This window comes from Siphateles boraxobius, unplaced genomic scaffold, assembly GCF_051911475.1.
Source record: "Siphateles boraxobius isolate OS27281-9 unplaced genomic scaffold, OSU_SipBor_1 2, whole genome shotgun sequence".
NCBI lineage: Eukaryota > Metazoa > Chordata > Actinopteri > Cypriniformes > Leuciscidae > Siphateles > Siphateles boraxobius.
The window spans coordinates 11,094,377-11,120,625 of record NW_027508810.1 but is presented as its reverse complement, the minus strand read 5'-3'; the positions used below and the strand labels follow the sequence as shown (position 1 = coordinate 11,120,625).

At 37.7% G+C, this 26,249-nt stretch overlaps 1 protein-coding gene across 5 annotated transcripts in view; it reads right to left on the bottom strand.

Moving 5' to 3' along the window:
- The window catches only part of enox2 (ecto-NOX disulfide-thiol exchanger 2), a 280,102-nt gene that overhangs the window by 75,000 nt on the left and 178,853 nt on the right, over positions 1-26,249 (bottom strand). For all 5 annotated transcript variants that reach the window (XM_077235881.1, XM_077235879.1, XM_077235883.1 and 2 more), the window contains one exon: positions 5,775-5,906. In XM_077235881.1, coding sequence (XP_077091996.1) covers positions 5,775-5,906 — 132 coding nt within the window. The remainder of the gene's footprint in view (positions 1-5,774; positions 5,907-26,249) is intronic.

Below are 26,249 nucleotides of genomic sequence, written 5' to 3'. Positions count from 1 at the left end.
ACCTGGTAACGCTTTATTTTATAGTCCTGTTTCCCATGTACATACTATGTACTTATTATAGTAATTACAATAACTGGGTAATAACTAGGTACTAACCCTGAACCTATCCCTAAACCTACCCTAAACCCATGTACTTACCTTATATTACCAAGTACCTGTAAAATGAAGCGTTTCCGATAACCTTCATAAAAAGTTATTAACAGATCTTTAAGCGTCAGTGAAAAGCCAGACATATGGATGGACAGAAAGACTATCTATCTATCTATCTATCTATCTATCTATCTATCTATCTATCTATCTATCTATCTATCTATCTATCTATCTATCTATCTATCTATCTATCTATCTATCTATCTATCTATCTATCTATCTATCTATCTGTCTATCTTATCTATCTATCTCTTTATCTATGTCTTCATCTATCTATCTATCTATCTATATCTATCTGTCTGTCTGTCTATCTGTCTATCTATCTATCTATCTATCTATCTATCTATCTACAGACAGACAGACAGATAGACAGAGATAGATAGATAGACAGATAGATATAAGACAGAGATAGACATATAGATAGATAGATAGATAGATAGATAGATAGATAGACAGATAGATATAAGACAGAGATAGACATATAGATAGATCGATAGATAGATAGATAGATAGATAGATAGATAGATAGATAGATAGGTAGGTAGATAGATGGATAGATGGAAAGATAGGTAGGTAGATAGATAGATAGATATACGGATAGATAGATAGATAGATGGATAGATGGATAGATAGATAGATAGATAGATGGATGGATAGATGGATAGATGGATAGATAGGGGTGCCTCTTATGTGGGGTAAAATGTAAATGTGGCTTTAAATCATGGTCATAAAAGAGTCAGAGCTCAGCTGGAGACTGTTCCAATTAGCTATCTTTCCTGATGATATTGATCATAATACGAGCTCCCTATGAATCCTGTGGAGCTGCCCAAGTATTATGTATCACAGAGCAGACCCACATTCCCTGCCTAAGGAGGGTGGAAATATAGAGCGGCATAAAAATATGCTGTGGTTAAGGCCTGTGGACCCCCCCGAAGAGCAATAACACATATCTCTTTGATGCATTCATAGGAGAAGTCTTATTTATACAGATGAATGACGAGTCAAGAGCAACTACACTTGACTCAGCCCAGAGGTCCTCATGAGCTGAGATCTTCAACAGCAGAAGCTGAGAAAAACACTAAATAATAAACTTAGAATTTAGAACAGTAGACATGGAGGAAGCTGTTTGCAAAGGCACAGGAGACTCTTGTACACAAACGCTATGAAAGTGAACTAAGCAAATGAGTGCATACTACATTCCTGAGAATGGAAAGTCAAGATTCTTAAGATTACTGTAACGCAATCAGTCAACACTGGTAGGATTTATGAAACACCTTCTTACTACTTACGAGTGCACAGCCATTTCAGAATACCAACATCTCCAATGCTGCAATCCTAAACCATGTAGCTCAAAATGGTGCTGTGTGTAGACATGGTCCGGGGCATGAGAATATTGAAGCTACTATTCCAACGCTATAACAGCTGGTCAGAGATTCTGAATAATTAATCACAGTAAAGTGCAAGCAAGAATGTAGCCAAGTGAAAACTCAAAGTGCAGTGTACTCGTCCAGAATACACTGTCTTTACAAAGGCTGAGCAATATATTGAATATTCACTAAGAGTGTGCAATATTGACCACAGTGGTGATTTTGTCGATAATAATTAGATGATATTTTGCGTTTTTGTTTTGAGCTGGTACCTTTGCTGGTAAGGTTTTTTTTATTTTTTATTCTGTGTGGTGGTTAGTTCACAGCAGTGACACGAATTAACTTGGAGGCAATATTTTCCCCATTTAATTGATTTCCAGGAGCATTTCTACCTTTAATGAACAGCTGTATTAAAGAACATTAAAAAGATTACAAAAATGCAGTACCAATTGTATTGTTTATGGTTAGTTCATGTTAGTTAATACATTAACTGTTAACAGATGACAATTTATTGTAAAGTGTTACCAATTAAATGAATATATTAAGACACTATAGGGCTGTTATCAGTCGCATGAAACAAAAGCCTTTTTTGGTCTACAAAAGTAGCACAGAAACGACATCTGAAGCGGGATTTAGGGTGTATTCACACCTGCCTTGTTTTGTTCGATTGAATCGAACTCTAATTCGTTTCCCCCCTTGGTGCAGACCTTTTGGGCAGGTCTGAATACAGCAATCGAACTCGGGTGCGGACCAAACAACCGAACCGAGACCCAGCTGAAGAGGTGGTCTCGGTACGGTTCCAAACGAACTCTGGTACGGTTTGTTTACGGTGTGAACATGAACCGACCCAATTGCAAGAAAGCACTGCGCCTTTGAGTTAACAGGCTTCCGTAGTCGGAGTTGCGTTATGGGAAGTGATCTGTTGTAGCCTACTACATTTGATAAAATGAGTCGTGCGCATTGCCACTGTCAGCATGCCATGGTAGGCGCACATGAGAGCATGTTCTCTCCACCGGAACCGTCTTGCAGCACATCGTCGTCTTCTCAAAATCCGAATTACAACATCGTATGACATTGTATCATATGATACTCATTAGTTTCTTCATATTGCGTTTGTACAGAATAACACAAAATTAGTAAAAGAACAAATATTGTTAAATATTTTGTTTACAAATTTTGGTTCACTTGCAAAAAAAGCAGTGTGAAAGCGAACCGTACCAAAAAAATATATATATTTTATTTGGTCCGGACCAAAGCAAGTGAACTATCGGACTTTCCTGGTGTAAATACACCCTTAGAAACATTTACAACTGCATATATACTAATACAAGATAAATGTTTTAAAAATACATTTTTGAATATGAAATCATTTTTTAAATGAAAAATAATGGTATTTTGAAATCTGAAACTAAAACTGCCAGTAGGCGGTGTCAAGTCCCAGTCATTAAATCATTCTGTTTTTTTTTTTCAAAACGACAGATTCATTCAGAAAGGAAGCAAGTGACTATTTATGAATGGATTATTGAATCATTCACACAAATGATTAGTTCGAAACACAGATCCATTCAGTAACGAAACACCGCTGTGTGTTGTTTGCGGAGACACACAACGGTTCTGTTCTGGCTTGGTTTGGAACTATTTTACATGGCATTCTAACTAATTGGCAACAATTGCTGTTTGATTATAATTAATGAAAAAAAAACAGTAATAACTTTTAACTAACAGTAAATAAAAATCACCCTTTTAAATAATTTCAGAACAAAAGGATACATATCAAATATATTTCTTTAGCTCTCACACGGTCCTTGTAGTTGCTCAATAAAAGTGTGCTCTGGACTTTAAAAGAGACACACTTTATCTCTCTGTTGATAATGGCATCAGCTGTGCGTAACGGAGGCGGGATTGATTAAACGGTTGGCTGAATGGACTACTCATTGTCACATTCATAAACATATGACTCCACACAACTTGCTGAGGCAGCAAAGTCCAGGAATGGAGTGGAGTTTGAGTTTTGGAGACTGTTAGGATGTTGGAGGCAACAGCTGCTCCCACTGTGTGATTAATGAGGTAAGACTCAAAGCAGACAGTACTGCCTCTTCCCTCTACCTCCAATCAAAATACAGCCAAAGCCAATGGCTACTGAACATAGCGGGTCATAATAACATCATGCAGACCCAGCTTCTCCCTGTAACACGGTGGAAAGGAGCGGTCAGCAAAAAGCTGCAGATAAGCCTAAGGAATCAATGGTTAGTAAGAAAAAAAAATGGGATGATCGAAGTAGAGAAATATTATACGCATATGTGACCCGCTGTGACGCCCTGATTCGAGGCCTTCATCTGTATTCTTCGAGTCTCTGCCAGGCAGGAAGCGAGGGGAGGCAAAAAGACTCCCAGAATTCCCCACGGCGGGACTGATTAGAATAAAAGACCCACAGTGCTGGTGGAACGAGCTCCTGGGAGCCAGGACACATTAACTGCACTAAGAGCCGTTTCATTCCAGCTCATTGCATGGCTCACAGATCAAGGCTCCATAGTCTTTCTGACATAAAATCGCCATCAGCATTTCTCTCCTCCGAATGCCAGTCTATAAATCGCTAGGCAAACTCCATAATTTGCTCTTGGGCAGTGATCTCGCAAACGGGAGCCTGAGACGTTTCGCGTGGCGGCGACGAAAACAGTGCAAATGAAAGTTGATAGGAAAATAGTGTAGGTGGCTAGAGCATCCCCACGGGCCACTTCATTTGAAACATGCGCCAATAGCGAGGTAAACCCGTGCATATATATCTGCGACTGCGCTGCTGCGAATGTGACTTTAAATAAGATGAAGGAGGTGATTTACGAAACTCCACAGAGAATCGATTCTAAAACCCGAGGAGAAAGACACATTCACCGTATATACTGCAAACGGTGTGTTTACTGATAAATGCAGCCCATCATTTTGAATGATATTGGAGAAAGAACAAAAATTAGATGTTTGCTGCCTGTCGGCGGATGACCCTCCAGTGTTTTCATTTCACCGTAATGAAAATCCATCCGTCTTGCAGTTGCATTTCATTCTAATCTCCCTGGAATTAAATAGACGCTCCAATGGCATTTTTGGACTCCTCACCTTTTGCGTTCCAACTAACAAACGATGCAGTGCAAAAGAGAAATAAATTCTGAAATGAGCGTTGTGGATGTGTGGGCTTAAGTGACTCATGCGCACCAGCTGAGATGTTCTCCATCCAGCTGGCATAACGCAGCCTCTGCTCAGAGCGTCACACAGCCATTCCTTCGCATTGTGCTGCCGACTAACCAGTGAGATGAAAAAGCCCTGAAACTAATTGGCCACTCTGACGGCACTGTGGGAATGTGTTTGAAGTTTTCACACGGGTACTTTCACACTCTTGCTGACTCAGTTGAGCTTCTGATCAGGGAGAGAGGCACACATGATGCATCAGGCTCAGACTCTGGTTAATACTGCAACAGTGGGAGGTAGACTAGCAAACATCCATCAAACTAAACCTTTAACTATATCTTTTGCACTATAAATCTAAAGTCTGGTCCAGACTGTAGCTTATTTTATCCCAAGGCAGGTCACTTAGACAGGATGGGTCTGTCTGACCGGCACATTATACAACTAGCCCATAGTTCAATTTGTATGATGATTATGGGGTGAGTACAACTGAAATCCACGGCATAAAAATAACAAACTTGGCATGAAAGAAAGTGTCAATTGATTCAAATAATGACACTGCACTTTCCATGGCAGTACAGGATAGTGTTTTTAACTAAAACGATAAAAAACTGTTCATTGAAACCAGGCTGAGAAAATATATAACTATTAGATGATAAACTTTGAAAAAAAAAATGGAAATGAGAAACGTTCAGTTGGCCACTATAGAAATAAATAAGTTTAACTAAAATTGTAATAATAATAATAAAGCTAAATAGAAATGTAAAAAAAAAAGAAAGAAAAAAAGACAAAAGCACATGACAAAATGACTAAAGCGAAAACTGATAATATAAAATAAAAGGTAATTCAAACACTAATAGTATATAAATAATACTAAATTAAACCTGGTAAAGACAACATGAAGACATTAGCAGAAAATGTCCGTGATATGTTCAGAATTTCCATCCATCCAAAAGTAAAAATACAGACTATTTCATGGATATATCTCTGCAAAAGTGAGGCAGAGAAAAAAACAAAAAAATGTGTTACAAGTAAGTGTTTTCACGATAAATCTAATGATTCTAATGATTTGTCATAGCTTACCTGACATGATAGGTTGGCCAGTTATGCTCATGGGGGGCATTCCCAGGTTGTTCATGGCAGTAGCCCAAGCATTAGGGTCCGACATGGGCATCGCTAAAGAGTTGGAGTCCATGGCAATATTTCGGAGCCCCTCTGAGAGGGATAGATAGAGAGAGAGAGATATCTGGGTTTAAATTTAAAAGTGTTTGTCTCTTACAAAATACACAAAGGACATATTGTATTTTAAAATGCAGAAGAGGAACCCATTTGAATTTAATTATAATTCCAGTCTGGAAAGACCTCTCAGTGATGAGGCTATTACTCAATTAACCCATTTAATCTCACTGGTCACGTCTGTGACCATTTTTTTTATTTGCAGTTGAAGGGTCTAAAAAGTTGATGTACACTCCGTAATGATCACCAAGACTGCATCTACAGTATTCGATCGAAAATATAGAGAAACAGCAATATTGTGAAATTTTATTACAATTTAAAATAACGGTTTTCTATTAGAATAGCTTTTAAAATGTAATTTATTCCTGTGGAAGTCTTCAGTTTCACATGATCCTTCAGAAATCATCCTAATATGATGATTTGATACTCAAGAAACATTTCTAAATATTCTCAATGTTGAAAACAGTTGTGCTGCTTAATAGTTTCATGGAAATCATTTTTTTTTTCAGGATTCTTTGATGAACAGAAATTTTTAAAGAACAGCAGTTCTTTGAAATATCTTATGTAACAATGTAAAAGTCTTTAGTGTCAATTTTAAAAAATGTATTGTGTACTTGTTGAAAAAAACATACTGACCCTAAACATTTGACCCCTAGTGTAAAGTGCATCATGCGTTAAAAATAAGCAACCGTATTATGGGGGGTGTGTGTGTTTGGGGGGGGGGGGGGGGGGGGTGGGGGGTAGTGGGGGCCTTTTTGAATAAGTAATGGAACATGCTTACAATAACAGTTTAGAAAACATGCAGTTCAATGATTCAATATCCATTCAGGGTTAAGTGTGTTCATATACTGGTATTTAGTATGTAAATATGTAATGTATGGGTTTTAAAAGTCTGAGTTGAGGACTGGAACTTGATAAAATGTTAAGAAATGCGAGATGTGATGTGTTCTTCAGTTTAACAGATTGGGCACCAAACTTCTTCTGAAAACTAGTTAATGTACTATTAACACAGCAGAGGTGCCAATGTGCTTTAGCACATCATCACTTCAAGGGAAACAGACTGCCATTTTTAAAAGACTGCCAGAGGTCTGATAAATCTTAGCATCGCCAACCAAAAGAATGAATGCAATAAACAGAGAAATAAAGTTCAGAAAGTTCCCATATCTGAGGTGTGACCACTGGGCTTACAGTGTGTGAGAGAACATGTGGTTCCTGCATGGAGTGGGCGGCAGTCACGTGGATGTGAGGAGATCATTTCCACGAACTATTGAGAAAATGTCTTTGTGGTTGGTCAGGGATTTATTATACAGAGTTAATGGAAAAACAGCAGTGATAATTAGTTCTCCAGTTCTCCAGAGGGATATTACAGGGGGTTTTGGTCAAACATCTAAAAAGAGCACATTTATTTAGAACAGAAGAAAATGACCTTCCCAACCCTTCTCTCGAGGGTTTACAATATCTTTTAATATTTAAATAACGCAACGTCATGTCTGAATTAGCATAATTATACGTAAACAGCTTTAACTCTTGATTAGCTTCTATGACAACACTATTGATCCATGTGCGGCTTTGCTGTTAACACATTTATATTTATTCACCTTTAAACTATTTTGCAAAAACACTGAAAAATAAAAAAAACTGAACATTGACTAAAATAAAATGTCATTTCAAACTACCTTTAAACGTTGAAGGGCTGCCATTTCACTGAAGTCCGACATTTTAAGGCCGTGTTGCAGGGTTAATTTTCAACGAATTTGTGCAATTTGCTTGTTGGTAATAAACATTTAAACTGTTATCCATTGTATTTTATGTTGTTGGGTCTCACAAAACGGAATATAATACGAAAAAGTAGGTACTATCTTACAGCGGTTTGCAACGATTCTCCTTTCCCCCACAATGCATTGCATTACGTCACCTTGGGGAGAGAATTTGTGACCGGTCACGGAAACTAGGGACACAAGTCGGTTCTGGGGCATTTTGAGTTATTCATAGATTCTGAAAGTGTAATCTCCAAGCTTTCCAACGATGTGTAACATGTGGAAATCTGATAATATTTGGAGAAGTTGTGGCCATTTTAAAGAAGGCACTTAAAAAAGCTCAAAGATGAGAAAACGACCTCTGAAGATTGTGCAGTTCTCACCTGTCTCTGCTGCTGGGGGTGACAATAGGGCTCATTTACATCTCATTTAGATAAGCCATACCCCCTGTAAAGCTCCCCCTGTGCTTTACAGCTTTTTTTACACTTCGAATGAGTGCACTTCTGCCGCACTAGGCGAAAAACAATTGTGTTGCCCCTCTATTTGCAACGTACCAGCAACAACACACAAAATATGGCACCAATATGCCATATACATATAACGCAAAACCAGCAACAACACACAAAGACCAATATGCCATATACATATAACGCAAAACCAGCAACAACACACAGAGACCAATAAGCCATAGGCCTACATATAACGCAAATAGTGCGCAGCGCTCGCATTCCCAAAATGTCAACAATAGTAAAGTTTATGCAGGAGGCAAATGCCTGCTGGCATTTTTCTTTAAGCAGTTATGACAGGAATTTTCCAAATAATCACATTTCACCTCCTCAAATTACGGTTGCAAATCTCTTTACACCACTTTCTTATGTGCGTATACACACACAAATGAAATGTCCGCAAGCACATTATATCATCAGCAGGTTCAGCATCTTAAATAACGACTAAAGAGCAAATGAAGCTTAACTTACATTTCAGAAACGCGCACGGAAGGCCTTCATCGCAGCAAAGGTCTTAACTGCATCCTCTATTTCGATTCTCTGTGCCAGTTCATGTTCTATGGAGATTGTTGCCAGTCCATTAACTCTGTTCCCTGTTCACAAAACGTTCCCCATTCAAAGCAATCGGGACGTCAGTGTGAAACAGCCAGCCACCGCTGTCAGCGAGCCGAGCCGCCGTATTCAAGCACTGAGGGCGCGCGCGCCGCACCCATACCTCCGGTTCAGTTTCCCGAGCCCACGAAGTGCGGCGAAAACATTTTCGGTGTAACTGCCAGACGGTTCAGCTCGTCTGCGACAATCTTTGCGGTATCCATCTTCATTGAATTTTGATATCAGATAGAGCCGTTCAGAGCACAGCATAAATAAGTAGCCATGCGGTTCACTTGGAGGGCGGGGGCAAAAGCGTCGGGTTATTCAGTATGGATATACACACAGACAATGACACGCCACGCCCCTACTACATGCTAGAATCTCCGAAAACAAGCCGATTTCAACCTCAAAATGTAAGCTTTTAAATATACCAATACTGCTATCTCAAACATGGAGAGGCTTCTTCGTGATTTCAATTAACAGATTCTGCAAAAAAATGAAATTCACCAAATTTGAAAAAAACCTCTTCTTTCTCATTTTGCTCGAAAGTTGTGCTGCCGACTTGTGTCCCTGGTTTCTGTGACGGGTCACATTTACCAAAGCCCGCCTTGAGAGCATTGAGAGTGACTAGAGAGACGAGTAGTAGACGAGAGTATTCAGATAGCGCAGATTATAGATAAATAGATAAATACATAGATATAGATAGATGGATAGATAGATAGATAGATAGACTAGATATAGATAGACAGACAGACAGATATATAGATATAGATAGATAGGCTAGTTAATGCGGCAACTGCACATCCAATGGCGTGGGCGCCTCTGACGTGCGACCAACTCTACGTTGTTAATCTACCTACTATATATTTCTATCTATGCTAACGTTATGCTATCTGGCTGTCTGCCTATCTCTCTCTATACCGCCCACACAAGCACCTGCCAAACACAGCGACAGACACGCGGCGGCTACGTTTGCAACAACATTTTCACCGGAGGAAGAGATAAATGCTTAGAAACACCCATATAGCTAGCATGATGCCTTCTATTTCTAGATGACAAAAACAAAGTTTACCAGTACTCTACTACGACACTATGACAAAGGTTACCGGTACTTATCTGAACTAACGTCATGATCACTGCCACTAGATAAAAAGATTTTTCACTCGGTGCTATTCAATGACAGTAAAAAAAAAAAAAATGTGTCGTTATTGTGCACTGCTGCTCGTAGACTAGTTCCAGTGCTCATTGCTACGTTGCTAAATGATAGCGACTCACCAGGACACTTCACCAACTCTCCACTCATTCTCCTCGGACCGTGCATTTTAATTGGCTTTGACGGCCATCAGTTCTTGGCAATTCCTCATTTGCCCTCTCACTTCTGGCAGGTTCGAAATTATACGGCTGCGGGCCATCATACATGTTGGCTCTTGCCACCTCATCCTCATCCCAGTCAGTCGCCATATTTCTAATACTAGGCTGAGGCTACCTTTCCTCCACTTCTCCCCAACGTGACGTCATCACCAAATTGCGTAAAAAAAACGTTAATACCAAAAACATAAAAAACTGGTCTTTAAGACCATTTTTGAGACATTTTAAAAATGATATACATATCTTGAGTGATTTATGTACCCATTAATCGACAGTGGTGGTTAACCTGCAACATGGACTTTATGATTGACAAAGACATTAATTTCCTTTTTACCAGTAATCACAAAATTACACGAGAATGATTTCAAAGTCATATTTCACTAATGCCATCCTGGTTTTGGATTCAAAAAGTAGCAGACCTAATGCTTCGATGCTTAAGTGTGTCTAGATGAAGGTTCTTGTTCAAGGGCTCATCTCTTAGATGTCTTCCTCTCAGTCCTCCAAACAGACTGCAGAAGCCCAAGGTTTCCAGTGAAAACAGTTGTTTAATCATCTGTACCAGTAGCTGCGTTTACATGGACCCTAATAATCCCATTGTAATCGCCTAGTAGCACAGTCGGAATAAAAAAAGTCACATGTAACCACGTCAATCTGAATGAATTGGCCAAATCCATTAAAATTTCATTTGGATTGTGAGGGGTGGTTTAAACCTTTTCTAATCCGATCGAGAAGACATGTAAACAATTGATCGGATTGGAAACCTGAAAGTACTGTGCATATGCAATGAGGTAGATATGGCGTAATGACGTACAGTATGACGAGCTGTTGTTGTTGTTGAATAAGTGTCATAAATGACTGTTGTGTCATTTTAAAATTCTACTTCCACTCATCATCTTTGAAGAAGCCAAATAAATGGCTCAAATACTAGTAAATTGACTAGCGCAAATCTTAGTAAATCATCTTGCAGGATTCATTTAAATGCTCTCCTCCCATAAATTTTGCGTCTGAAAGGGAAACTCCAAGAAGTACATATGTAATAAGGTCAGTCGCAAAAATAACCCTGTCCATGCCTTTTCAGCGCTAATTTTCCACTACGTGTCTTTAGTAAATCCTGACAGTAGTTTTTTAACGCCAAAAGAGGGTTTGCGTTGGCACAAGCTGTTAGTAAATCTGGCCCTTAAAGAGTCTGTCTGGGGCACAGATTGGACAGATCCTTGGATGTTCAGGTAAGTGTGTAATCTACTATTTATCGTTAGCAAAACTATCTTACCTGTTAACGTAAGCTAACATTAACGGTAGCTCAGCAACAGTTATATATATAACTGTTGCTGAGCGAACGTTAATGTAAGCTGTATAATACCGTAACCAGTTGATAACAGCAGCTTTCAACAAATGTCACTCCATTTTACCAGAACTTGGCGGTAGCAGCTGTTGTTATAGCAACAAAAGACGCCCTCGGCTGCTTTTTGGAACCAAACACTGCAAGGTTTGTTTTTTGTTTTACAGAAAAAACCCACCGTTGTCAACTTTTTCTTGTCAAAAAAAGAGACCAAGTGTGAACCCGCCAGTCTTCTGCTTTTAAACAAAGAAGTGATGGCAGGATGATAGTTAGTATGTGCCAACACCGGGAAACTGTGTCAAGATCAAATCCGATTTAAAACTTGTGACATATAAACACGCACATCAACCCGATATCTTTATTTAGCGCTCATGTAAACACTACATTAGGATCGATTAATCGGAAATAAATTAATTCCGATTTAAACAAAAGGTGTCCATCTAGTGTGAGTAGATTGGAACGTCAGGCAATTTCCCTCCCCGCTATAAGCAGTCTGTAATCAATCCTTTCCAAATCCATGCCAGACTTTCATCACTGCTCCACAATCCCTCCCCACTCGCTGGTTAGACAAACTTTACTCAAAACTATTTATACTACTGTTTAAAAGTCTCTACTGCTCACCAAGGGTGGATGTATTTGATCAAACATACAGCAAAAACTGTAATATTTTTAAATATTACAATTTAAAATTTGGTATTCCAGGTACATGCCATTCTTTTCAGGATTATCTGAACAAGAAGTTCAAAAGAACAGCATTTGTTTTGAAATAAAAATATTTTGTAACATTATGTTTTTACTTTCACTTTTGATCAGTTTAATGCTTCCTTGTTGAATAAGTATAAGTTCAATAACAAAAAAAAAGTAATACTATTTATATGAGTCTGTTATAATCATCTAATCATCACAATTTTATCACTCTTTCATTCTGACAGCTATTAGGCAGGCTATTAACAAGCTGTGCATTTTGGCCCGTTAACATGTATATAATGCTTGAGATGGAGCGGTAACAGAGTGAGAGAACACGGATGGTTTTTGAGGCTTTCAAAAACACTGCTTGCTCCTGGCAAAAATCACAGAACTGTTCTTCCTGATCCATTTCCAGTCCACGCCGCTCACACGCTCTGATCAGCAGGCCAGAGGAACATTACTAAAACCTGAGTGCAAACACACTGCAATCAAAGCATCATGCTGTGTAAGTGTTCAGGATTACTATGGATAATGCAATGCCTCAGAAGACTGAATCTGAATCCTAAACTTTACCTTCTAATGAAAATATGAACGTTTTGTATACAAGCTGTGGATCTGAAGTTTGTCTGGTCAGGAACTGGAACTCATTAAAAGCTCTTTCAGTGGCAAGCAAAAATGCAGTTTTAAGATTGCTTCAAAGATTAACCAATAACTCAAAGATTACAGCACAGGATGTTTGCTGGACCAATCACTTCCTCTGCCAAGCCTGAAGAGGCCATTTGTCTTGCCAGGATGGAGAGGGGAATGAGACTGATGACGCAGCAAAATCAAAAAGTGAAACCACCTAAACATGACATGGTTTGCATGCTATTATTATACAGTGTATATAGGGTGAGAATGATAACAACAGTTAGTGACAGTGACTAGTTCATCTAGAATATGTGAGATTATGAGAATATGAGATTGACAAGTTGATAGACAACAAACTGATTAGTTGATTTTGAAAATATATATTTATATGAACATGGCAAAAAAATAGAAGCTAAAGTGCACATATTGTCAATTTCCAACGAGGCCTATAGTATGTATTTACTGTAGTAGATTGTCCTGACCTAACAAACCAGCTTTGAGAGGAAATTACTTCCCAGGGAACTGTTTCATCTCTTTTGGTCTAAATGTCCTTTGGGTCTCTAAGTCACAGAGAGAGCGAGCGAGAGCGAGAGCGAGAGCGAGAGCGAGAGCGAGAGAGAGAGAGATAGATATAGAGAGAGAGAGAGATAGATATAGAGAGAGAGATAGATATAGAGAGAGAGCAATTAGAAAAAAAAGGCTTTTTGAAAGTCACAGGGGACGGATGGGGAATGTGTCCCCCGTAGGGGGACCTCTGACCTCTGCCACTGTGTGGTCACAACGCTTTGTCAATAAAGCTGTCCATGGCTCAGTGCCGAAAGCTTCCTCAGAAGGCCAAGAAAAACTTTATTTTACGATCTACAAGGTCTTAACAGCTAGTTGGACAATTACTGGCTCTTAAGCTACTGGGACAACTTTGACAGGAAGTTGTGGACATGAAGTGAAGCATGGAGGATGCATGCCCACATACATGGACAATAATAACTATTGTTTTTGTCCTGGATAATAATGGTTTATTTAAAGGGCCTATAGCCTAGCTCACCAAAAAATTAAAACTGTCAATGAATAAATAAATGAATAAATGAATAAAAATGAATAAATAAATAAATACTATTTTACTATATATATATATATATATATATATATATATATATATATATATATATATATATATACATATATTTATATTTATGTCTAAATACATTCAATATTGTATTATTATTAGCAGTAGTAGTTTAACCTGCATTTATACCTGTGCATATTTGGTTCTCTTGTCAATGTGAACATAATGTGTAGTGTAATATCTGACATTATGTTGTGTACCATCACAAGACAAGGACTGTCTAAACAGCTCTTAATTTGACATTTGATGTGATTTCATTTTGATTTGATCAACACTGCATAATTTAGCACAAAGCAATTGCTAAACTGCCAAGTATTGTATCAAGTACAATAGAATAAATATGCTCTAAAATACAACTTCCTCAAATGTCTATTTATCTTTCTCATTCAAAAGCCATGTGTTTGATTTAGTTGATCACTTCATAAGCAAGACTGGTTCTCTCGGGTGAGATTTTTCAAACCTGAGAAAGCAGGCAAGCATTAGAATGAAGTCTTTGGGGACACGCCACAATTGCAAACCTCATTATGCCAAACCATCACGATTTCAATAAGCCTTTTGGATCACCTTGAAAAGACAAGTTAAGCCAGCTAACAGCAAATGATTGTGTCTTTACACTCATGTGTCATATGCCAAGCAGAGAACACCCCATAGATCCCATAGATCACTTTTACAGGGTTTAGACCATGTTGGTCTGAGACAGGCAGTCAGCAAGAAGATTTCTTCGAAACTCAAATTATAAGGTGCCCTAGCTTCACCAATGCTGAGAGCTCTTCTGTTGAGAAGATAGCTTGATGGCTATCAAGAGATAAGCGTTAATTTCATGGAATAAACACTTCAAAAAGAGTGCTCATGCATCTCAAGAGCCTTATTGAATGCAACCGGCATTCATTTATCTATTGATTATCCATGTCTTAATGAAGTAGGAGGATACGAGGAGGATAAGAGTAAATACACTTTCAACACTTTCGATTTTCCCATTGAATGATGGAATGGATGCTGAATGTCTGAAGTTTTCATCTGATTTAAGTGATCTGTAGGACAGTACTTGAAGTGTTGTCTTAATGATTTGAAATCAATTGGTTGGATGCTAATTCAGAGTCAAGAGTCCACTTGAGATAAAACACAATACACATGCATTGTTTCATCACTCTATACTATATAGAGTACACTAGTGTTCAAAAGTATGGAGGCAGGAAGATTTTTTTTTTAAATTTATTCAGCAAGGAAGCATTAAAATGAGCAAAAGTGACAGCAGATAATTATATTTTACAAAAAACATTTCAAATAAATGTTGTTCTTTTGAACTTTCTATTCAAATATTCTTTATTTAAATTTTTTATATTATTTCACATATTACATAACAGATATCTTTAAATCTTAAACACGTATCTCGGGTCTTAAGCGACCCGAGACGTCATTCATTTATTTTAAAGTAAGACATAAACCTTTGTAGTATTCCTTAATCTATTCAAAAATGTAAAAGAATTTAAAGAATGCCTGTTTTCTAATAAAAAAAAAACAATAATAAAATAAAAAAAGTGTATAGGGTTCGCTAGCGACCCGAGATATGTAATAATGTAAGTATATAATTTTTTCTGAGCAACAATAATTGAATCTCTGATGATTCCTCAAGGTGGCAATGTCTGATATATAATGATGATGTGATAATTATAAGTTTCACTCATAATTATCGCAGACATAAAACTAAATACACTAGTAACATCAACAAAACTTGAAATGGCTTAGTGATTTACTGCAGAGCAAGTACTGTATGCAGTCAAACACTTGTCGCGTGATCCTGGATCTGGTCAAGATGCTGTCAGCGATCAAAACACTGATTTTGAAGACATTAAAACTAAAACATTAGTTTTGAGAATATTGTTGTGATCTCGGATATGAGCCAGATGCAGAATGAACTGGGGATCTGACAAAGACAGAGGTAATAGTAAAAAGCATCTGCTAATAATGAACCCTTCCAAGTTCCAAAAGGTAACTTAATATGCTTTGATTTATTCTCTTTTAATAGTAATTAAAATATTGACAGTTTTATACAATAGCAGCCATCTGTTTTAGATATAGATCTGGGTCCCTGAAGACCCGATACAGTAATAATGATTATTACATTATTAGTACATTCTACATTGTAGAGGTACATTCATGCATTTAAGGAATAAATTTTTTTTTAAACAAAATTTACATCCACCAAAATTTTGAATGGTACTGTAGCTATTAATCTCAGTCACTTGGTAGGTTAATATGTCACAGACCATATTTTCCAACACAGATAGCATCTAATGAATTAATAATACAATAATGTTCTATTGAAAACTGTGCCCTTAATATTGTTTCATTATACAGTAACCATTTTATTGAAGCTAAAAGGCACTCAAGGGTGTATTATTTTGTCAATAAAGTCATGGCTAAACTTTCCCGCACATCATACCTAAGTATGCCCTTCAGCCATGACTATATTCAAAGCGAACAAAATAGCTCAGCCTCTCAAACATTTTATATAGCTTTATAGCTTTAAAAGTGCTCAGCAGAACACACCAATAATACACATCAGCAATACATACTGATGGTTGAGTCACCAGCTGTCTTAAGTTAGTATATGCGATATAACTGAGTGCACTGTGTTAACTCAGTTCACATTTACAATTTTCGGCCTTTGCCAGCCTCGAATGGTGTTTAGGAAGCAAAAAAGAAATGAAAAAAAAAACAAAAAAAAAACCTTGCACAGTGAGAATGTTTTTGTCCCCATCTGAATATGGTCTTACAAAAACAAGTGAGTCTGTTAAGTTGAAACAGACATTGTTGAATCCTGGCTCAGTTTCTCTGGCTCCTGTGAGCTCCGTCCATAAGCGGCTTGCACCACAGCTCACTGTTTCTGCCTTTAAAAAGAGGCTTGTTAAATGTGGTCGGCATTACTGGCGAGATGGATTCAAATGAACTCCTGTCGTGGGTCAAACGCCCCGGACCCTTTCCAGCCCGCTCTCACAAACATGACAGCAACAAGGTCTTTCTAACAATGCGACAAGTGCTGTGATCCGACGTCTGTGTGTTTACGCAAATTATTTATTTTCTCCGTCTCTCTTCTGGCTGGATTAAGGGAATAATTAGTTTTGGGTTCCAGCTCAGTGGCAGTGACATTTCCCTCGGTGCTCTACATTCATCCCTCAAATGCACAATTTAGGATGTGCGTGTCAGGGCCTTGAGCTCTGGAAGGGTTTGTGTGAGCTGTTTCAGAGAGAAACAGGGTCTGACAGCACTGCTGGAGCAGCACCTTCTGAGCGCTAAGACCTGAGGAGTTTAATATAGAGCATTCATCAATAAAGACCAATCATTACCAAACATTTCAACTCGCTCACGAGAGGCACACCCAGGCGTGCGGACTACCATGTTGCAACATCTATAGTCACATGAAAAAATGACTGCTGAGAAATGTATATGCCTGGAATAGCAGGCCATGAATACAGCGAGAGATGGAATCGCTTAGAAAACACGCATTGGATTTTTGCATGAATCAGGGACTCACTGAAGTTGAAACAGCTCTACTGTATGTCTGACACCGATAGAGCACTTCTACATCAGTGTCTGACACTACAATTTCAAATGTATTGTAGTAAACAATTCAGTGACTCAGGACATTTGGTCACATTGCCAGACACCTTGGAAGGCAGAGACGTTTGTAAATGCATGTCTGACAGATCCATATTAAATGATTAGCAACTGACCAAAGAAACAGCTAGTGACATTTTGTTAGTGAGAAAATTAAGTCGACAAAACAAGACAGAAAACAAATAATACAGCATGGAATCGTCTGGCTTTAAAAGTGAGAGACAGCATGCATTACTGCTACTACTACCGTTCAAAATTTGTAAAAAAAAGAAAAGAAAAGAAAGAAGCCCTTTAAGGCTGCATTTATTTTAATCAAAAATACAGTAAAATCAGTAATATTTTGAAATATTATCACAATTTAAATAGCAATGCACCGATACTAAAGTTCTCCGCTGATGCAGAGCCGATTATTCAGAATGATGTCTGCCAATACCGATAGTTTGATTTTACTAATTCTACTAAACTTTTATTCAAATAATGCTGTAAACAGGAACCCCTCTCATTTGGTACATTGTTTAAAATGACCAAAGCCAAAAAACTACTCAACTTTTATTTATTTTTAGATAGAATAATTACACTCAAGTAAAACTGAAATGTTTGTATACAATGTGAAATGTTTGTATATTCAGCTGCATATAAGGTAGTTTTCACACTTCCCTTCATGACAAATTCATTCAAACATACATATATAATTAACAGTAAAATTATACAGTATATATATATTTATACAACAGTTCTTTCTTGTTCTCGATTCAGTTGGGCGATATTTCCCCCAGTATCAGCACCCTAACCGCTTCACCATTTGTATCACTCCACTTGCGGTGACAAATCCACCATATCGTTTATTTTTAACTACTATTGTTGTGTCACTGAAAGTAGTTTTAAGAGTTTTTTTAAGAACTACAAGTGATTCATAGGGTCAATTAGAGGCTGCTTTAAAGTCGCTTTTTTCTCAACTGTTCGTGCATTATTGTCGCGTTAACTTAAATTCAACACAAGAGACATTTTCTTCAAACACAGTATGAGTTGCAGTCTGACACGTTTTTCCGTCCCATATTTATTGACAGGATATGATCGGCCGATATATCGGTGCATCCTTAAATTATAATAACTATTTTTAATAGGCAATTTATTCCTGTGATGGCAAAGCTGATTTTTCAGCATCATTACTCCATGATCCTTCAGAAATGATATCTGTATTAAAGAAAGTTACTTGGCAACCGTAAAAAGCCTACAGTTTGCTAATGAATTATACCGTATTAATTAGAAGATTTTTTTTTTGCTGCATTTATTTGATAACAAACCTATTATTATTACATTTAATAATTTATTTAATGTTTTAAGCACTTTAATTGCTTGTTGCTTTTATTTTACTGTACCTAACAACACCTTAAAAGTGGTACAGTAGTCACGGTCACCACTTGGCTTCATACATGAATTAATAAATCTAGTAAAAAACTGGATGAACTCATGCACACACTGACGTTGATATTACATTGATATCCATGACATGCATCTCTGAACCGCTGGGATACTGAGAGACTGAAATGTGACTGAGAAAAACCCTCAACAGAAGCAGCAGTCTGACACTGTGAGAATGACATGAAAGGAGCAGCACTTCAGCTAATGCTTAAACACAGGGGTCAGCCATCACCATAAACTGCTTTGAATTTCACATCAGCAGCTCAAACACAGGCTCATCATTGTCTCGGGCTCACTGTGAAAGTCAGGTCCCGTCACTGATTCCCCATTGTGCATCTCTCACACAGTTAGAAAGCAGACTACCAGTAAAAGTCATTTTAATGATTTGACTTCATGGAAGCCAAGTAAATGCTTATAAAAAATAGACATTTGCATTGCCGTAAAACCTCCTTTAAAGCCATATAAATGGTTCAACAGTGGGTAAGGCTCTGCGTAGCTGTATGTGGTTGAGATCTCAGGCCACGTCTACATTAATCCGGAAACATTTAAAAACGCCCTCCGTCCACACTAGCGTTTCAAGGCGTTTTCCAAAAGTTTCTCATCCACACTGAAACGTTGGAAAACGCTAAATTCCCCTTACTGCGCTGCGCATGCGTAAAATCTCACAAAAGCTCAGTGAGAAGATACAGACGGAAAAATATATAATAATGTTATCGCGCAATTCTTCTGGCAGGATAATCTTATTTAGCAAAGTATCTCACCATTCAATGATGCGTCCAGGGCGCACTAATGGCTCGTTTCCACTGAGCGGTACGGTACGGTACAGTTCGGTACGGTACGCAATTATTTGCGTTTCCACTGTCAAAAGTTGTGAATGGTACCAAAAAACCGAACAGTACCATACCACTTTTTGGGTACCCTTCCGTTGGGGTACCTAGCACAGTGGTACGGTACTAAAACGTGGAGCTAGACTCACTGCAGAACGTTGATTGGTTGACAGAGTATCATCACTTGCGCGTGCTACAAGGGGAATAGAAGCGCCATTTTTTAATATACAGTTGAAATATAATACTACTGTTATTGTGTCACGGAATGTAGTTTTAAGAGTTTTTCAGGTGAGAATGTAGTTTTTTAAAGCTCAAATCTGTGGTTTATTTATAGATTTATGATAATTTGACTGAGATCCATTCCAAGCAATCACCGGGCGCTCGGCGCTAATGTACCCCGCCTGGAACAGCCTTTCCTCGGCTAAGTTAGTCGGTCTGATGTTTGCCGCTGACTCTGACGTCTCCGTAGTGGTTAAACATGAGGTATAGTTCGTCTTGTATAGACCTAACAGGCGATCTTTGGTCTCGTGAATCTATAATTCGTTCCCTGGTCAATAGTTTTGTCAGAAGGCTAAGTGAAGTTTCATATATTTGAGTGCTGAATTTGTATATTTGGCTGAATTGTTTGCTTTATGTTATTAAAGCTTTACTGTATAGCTTTTTGTACCTTTTACTTATACTTTAATAATGGCAATTATTGATAAAACTGAAATTTAACAAAAAGACAAGGGTTCAGTTTTGTCCTTTTTTATTTTATTACAAGATCATCTGTAATGTTGTTTATTGCAACATTTGTACCAATGCACATGTTGCCTGGAATATGTTGAATATGTTTAAATTTAAAAAAAAGAGGCAGGGTTGTGTTTTATATTTAGTTTTGTTATAAATATAGGCGTATACATGCAGTGAATATAGCCTAATTAGCCTAATAGCCTCATTTTCCTGAGTCGGACTTTGCGTAGGCTACTTGGTATTGAGAAACGCCTAATGCCGGCGCTGGTTTCTTGTGACAAACATACCGAGAAGCAAGGACAATATCTGCTGTATGTCATCCATTGTTGTTTACTATGTCGCTTTCTTCTTCGCGCAAAAATTACGTCGATCGCTTCTTTCCGGCAAACACCACGCCTATGAAGTAAGGGTACTGTTGGCGGTGGAAACGCTAGCTGGATCATGGTTTACCGACCCGAACCGTACTGTACTGTACCGTACCGCTCAGTGGAAACGAGCCATAAGTCACCATATGTTTGGTCTAAAACGCAACTGCTCTCATGTATTGCCGCAGTAAATTGTCATCTTTGCAGGACTGTGATATGAAGAGTGTGCAAAGTAACATATTTTAGCAACGATGTTTAAAGTGAATAGCATATAACAGGCACATACCTTTATAAACATGAATATCTATTGGTACAATATGCGTCACATGACTAAACTTAAAGGGTTAGTTCACCCAAAAATGAAAATTAAGTCATTAATTACTCACCCCCATGCTGTACCAACCCCGTAAGACCTTCGTTCATCTTCGGAACACAAATTAAGATATTTTTGATTAAATCTGAGAGGTGGATCACTGCTACATAGGCTGCCAGAGGGAATGAAACTTGACGGCCCAGAAAGTCATTAAAGAACATGTTTAAATATTCCATGTGCCTACAGTGGCTCAACTATAAGTTTATCAAGCGACGAGACTACTTTTTTTAGAAAAAAAAAACATAAATAACGACTTTATTCGACTATTCCTTTTCTTCCTTGTGGGCCTGAGACGAGAGTTCAAGAGATTTCCACGACGCATGCGCGAGAACTGAGAAGAGGACGTTCTTCTTCTAATACTTCTTGTTCAGTTCTCGCGCATGCGTCGTGGAAATCTCTTGAACTCTCGTCTCAGGCCCACAAGGAAGAAAAGGAATAGTCGAATAAAGTCGTTATTTATGTTTTTTTTTCGAAAAAAAAGTATTCTCGTCGCTTGATAAACTTGTAGTTGAGCCACTGTAGGCACATGGAATATTTAAACATGTTCTTTAATGACTTTCTGGGCCGTCAAGTTTCATTCCCTCTGGCAGCCTATGTAGCAGTGATCCACCTCTCAGATTTAATCAAAAATATCTTCATTTGTGTTCCGAAGATGAACGAAGGTCTTACGGGGTTGGTACAGCATGGGGGTGAGTAATTAATGACTTAATTTTCATTTTTGGGTGAACTAACCCTTTAAGTAATAGTTTTCAAATACCTCCGTTTTGAAAGTCCACACTACAACGCGAAAACAGCATAATCAAATGTATCCACTTTGGAGAGCATTTTCAAAATGGTCTCAGTGTGGATGGAAGGCCAAAACGGAGTGAAAAAGATGTGTTTTCAAATGTAAACGTATTAGTGTGGACAAGGCCTCAAGCTCTGCAGATAAGCCAATCAAAGTTCAGTGCTGCTGGAGGGTAGTATGATTGCTACCCTATGATTTTTAGTGTCTTCAAATACTTCTGCATGAGTTATGTAATTACAGGTACAGCAGAGCTCATCGACCATCTTTGAAGTAATAGTCCATGCTAGCTAAAGACCATATCTTGGATCCTTGTTTGACTGAATTAACAGTGTGCCATTTCCTTTAACTAGCCAGTGTTTGATCTGGAATTGTTATGGTGAGGACTCACACAACCTCTTTACTTGTACAAATGCTTGAACAAAGGGTTCAAAAAGAGATAAGTTATTTTAACCCGAACAGCGTTCTAGGACAAGAAGTAATTAAAAAGTGGCTAATTTCTTTGTGAAGTTTGTAATAAAGAAAAAAAGTTGAGTGACTTGAGTTATGACGTGTTCAGTACATAATCCAAGCAAAGCCCCTGGACACTGTGTTACAAGAGTAAAATGGGAAAAAATTTACAGAATCTTAACAATGAAAGACCAATCCAATAGTAAAAACCTGTTAATTGTTAAATCCTATGATAAAAATACTATGGCAAAAACCTGTTTAAAAAGGGATAATTTGTTAGTTCCCTAACTCTAAACGGTCAAAAACATTAATAGATCTAATAGGACATTCCATGTAATTTTACAGTAAAATACTGGTAAATATACAGTAGTACTGTTTTTGAAAGTGAAAAAGAACAAGTCATCATACAATTTAAAAGTCAAACAACATAAGTTGATATTTCTAGAATTCTTCACATTTGATAGTTTTCCATTAATTTTTTTTTCTTAGTTATGTAAATTTGGGGTTTTATGTTACATTTTAAATTGTTAAATTACTGTTTATTGCATTAGTTTAAAGTACCAGAATTATCCAGACCTCTGCAGTGACTTTAATGATGTTCTTAACAGTTCAGTTTCAGACCCGTCGCTATGGGCGGGCCATAGGGGGCCGGGCCCGCCCCAAAAAATGCTTGTGCCCCCCCACTTGAGGCACAGATAATTTAATTTTTATTTAATTTTAATATTATCAGTTGCTAATTTTGTGTTGCATTAATGTTGCATTCTTTATGATTAAAACGTTAAAAATATAAAGAAACAATGGTGTGATTTTGTTTGATTGATGGGAATCTACACTGCAACAGCCTATCACGGCCTTACTAAAAAGAACGTTAGGCTACGTACGTGACGTACAATGAAGCCGCTCAACAGTTACCGCGCATTTTTGAAAGCTGTTTCAAAACGAGTTTTCGCCGGCTTACTCGCTTCAGTTCCTTCCGAGTGGAAGGATACTTTGATGTGGAGGTTCTGCTCGTAGAATCGCCGCCTCCCGGTGTACTGACAGGAGGGACTGGAGAGAGGACAGCGCTGCCTCCACTCAAAGTACCTGGGTCAAATATGGATAAACCCAACCAATGGGTAGAAAATGTAATTAAAAAATTTAAACCAATGGTTGGTGTCTCCATATTTGACCCAAACATAGTTTTTTTTTTAGATTTTTTTTTTAGCAGCAATCTATGACAAGCTTTAAGTGCAATGAACTTACTGGAGAAATAAACATGTAGTTGTCTCGAGATAAAAAAAAAAGCTGGTGTTTTGTATTTGTCTCAGTACATCTTAGAATTAATATCAGCTTGTGAAGAGCTTTGAATCATCATGTGGCTTTCCCTTTGTTTTTAAGGTGCATTATAATGGTAAAAAACAATATTTTAGTAATTTGGTATATTAACATTATTTCAGTTAACGGAATACGAAATGTTTTAATAATATAAATGTCATTTTAATCTGCAAAATTTAAAACATTGCTACCATGTTTTTTTATGATAAAGTTCTAGCAACCACAGCTGCTGTTTTTTTTTACTGTAAAGTTCACCGATTTTTATTTTTATTTTCTTACAGTAACTCAGTGAATCCAGCGGATCTCAGAGTCCTCTGAGTTTGTGAGCTCAGTCAGCGGGGACACGGAGATTTAAAAGCTTTCCCTCTGCCACAGCTCTGATTTTCGCCTTGTCCCCGTGCTGTCTCTCTCAGGTCTCTCTGGGCTTTTTGAACACTTGCATCTTGCTTTCAGGCTTCACTCTGACTTGAATCAGCATGGAGGTGGGGAGCTCTGTTAGAGGGGCTGGGCTTTACTGGCTTTTCCCTCCAGCGGGCCCAGGGGATGTGCCTTTGTTCCTGTACAGAGATGTCTGACATATGCACACAGAGAAAGGCCATTGCCCTGACATGAAAATACATTCACAACCCATTTTACTTTTGTAATAGGATGTGCTCCACAGTAAACAAGGATATTCAACGGAAGGGGTGGGGAGGTAGTTTGGGGCATCGAAGTTGACTTTCATAAAAATGCATGAAAGCCTCTGAATCTGAATTCATCAGGGATATCATGTGTCTGCATTCAAAACGAGTGCCACATGTCACAGGCTCCTAAATGGTTTCATCCATAGAGAAGAAAAACATGTTTTTTCCTTTAATTGTGTTGGATCAGCACTGGCAGATAATGATTCGTTAATGATCAAATGAGTGGGGCGGGTACTGAGTTAAGAGTTTACTGAGAAATTGTGGTGCTGTTTGCTTACCCACCAGAAGTGCTCATCTTTCTGCAGTCTTCCCCCTATTAACTTTAATTAATCACAACAACTTAATTAACAGAGTTTAATTATTGCAGAGGAGTAGGCTGAGCTGTTTGAAACCAAGTGCCTCCAAGGAGAAACCTTGCACACTGAAAATTGCTGGTAATGATGCCTTCTCATTTTGTAAAGATAAATAATATATATATATATATATATATGTACTGGTATTGGTGACGACTACTGAAATTTTGGTACTGTGTAGTCACTGGTACATGGTAGGCTTTTCTTTCTCTCATGTGCAACATTACTTTTCATACATATTCATACAATATTATACTTCCGGCGAAAATATCCTACATTAGAGGCTAATAATATATTGAGAATAAAAAAAAAGGAAAAATTAACAACAGCGCATATTTTTTTCTATATATTTTCAATCACACAATTTCATTCCTAATTTTCAGTTTCATTTTTATTTTTTGTAAAAATAATATTTAAACTTTAGAATCAAACTGCCTTGTGAACATAGTGCTCAACCAGCAGTAATACCAATACAATCAGTTTGAACATGAATACCATACCGGTGTGATAATTATGATATTGTGGCAAGTCTAGAAATGAGTGCAATTTGTGGATTGAAAATGCCTGATAGTTTACATAATGGTAATGTATTTCCAAAAAATGTACTGTCAGTAATTTCCAAGGTTTAAGACTCCAGAAAAGCACTACTGTCGTATTCAATCATATTCAACAAACCGCTAAAGAGTAAATGCACTCATAGGCATCCTTAGAAATGAATGAATTAATAACATGCCTGATCCTGTTGGCAACTCAAATTGTTTAGCACTAGAGGGCACAGACTGCTTCCATGTCAGCCAAGTGGGTTTATTTTGCTTTTGTTCTCTTGACGGATTACCACAGCAATTTACAGCAAATGTCAATATATTGCTGTGTGTTAGTGGAAAAAGTGCCATTCAGAGGTTGCCGATGATCAGGCATAAATACACTTTTGTGAAAGTCTAGAAGACTAAAAGGTGTTTTGACAATATCTTGCCAGGTACTGCACAAATAAGAATCTTTGAAAGAACAGATTTTTAATTATCTCTAAGGTAGGAAGATGGTATTTGCTTAAAATGTTTGCATACGTTTTAAATGCCTTTGCTCAGATCTTCTCAAATAAAGCGTCAATTAGTTCACAATGTCAAAGTCTATGTGAAAACCATAACAGCTGCCATAAAACCTTACTCTTGTATAGTAATCTTAGAGCAGATAGAACAAAATCTTCACATTTTCTGTCAAAGGACTTAAACTCAAGGTAAAGGGCCATGTAATAAAGAAGAGACTGACAGGGAGAATGGATGAGAGAAATAATAGAAAGCAGCAGCTGGAATATATGCCCTAATATATACCATATGAAGAGGATTTTAAGAAGCAAATCCCACCATTACTGGTCTGGTATTCTGCAAGGGAGTTTCGTTCTT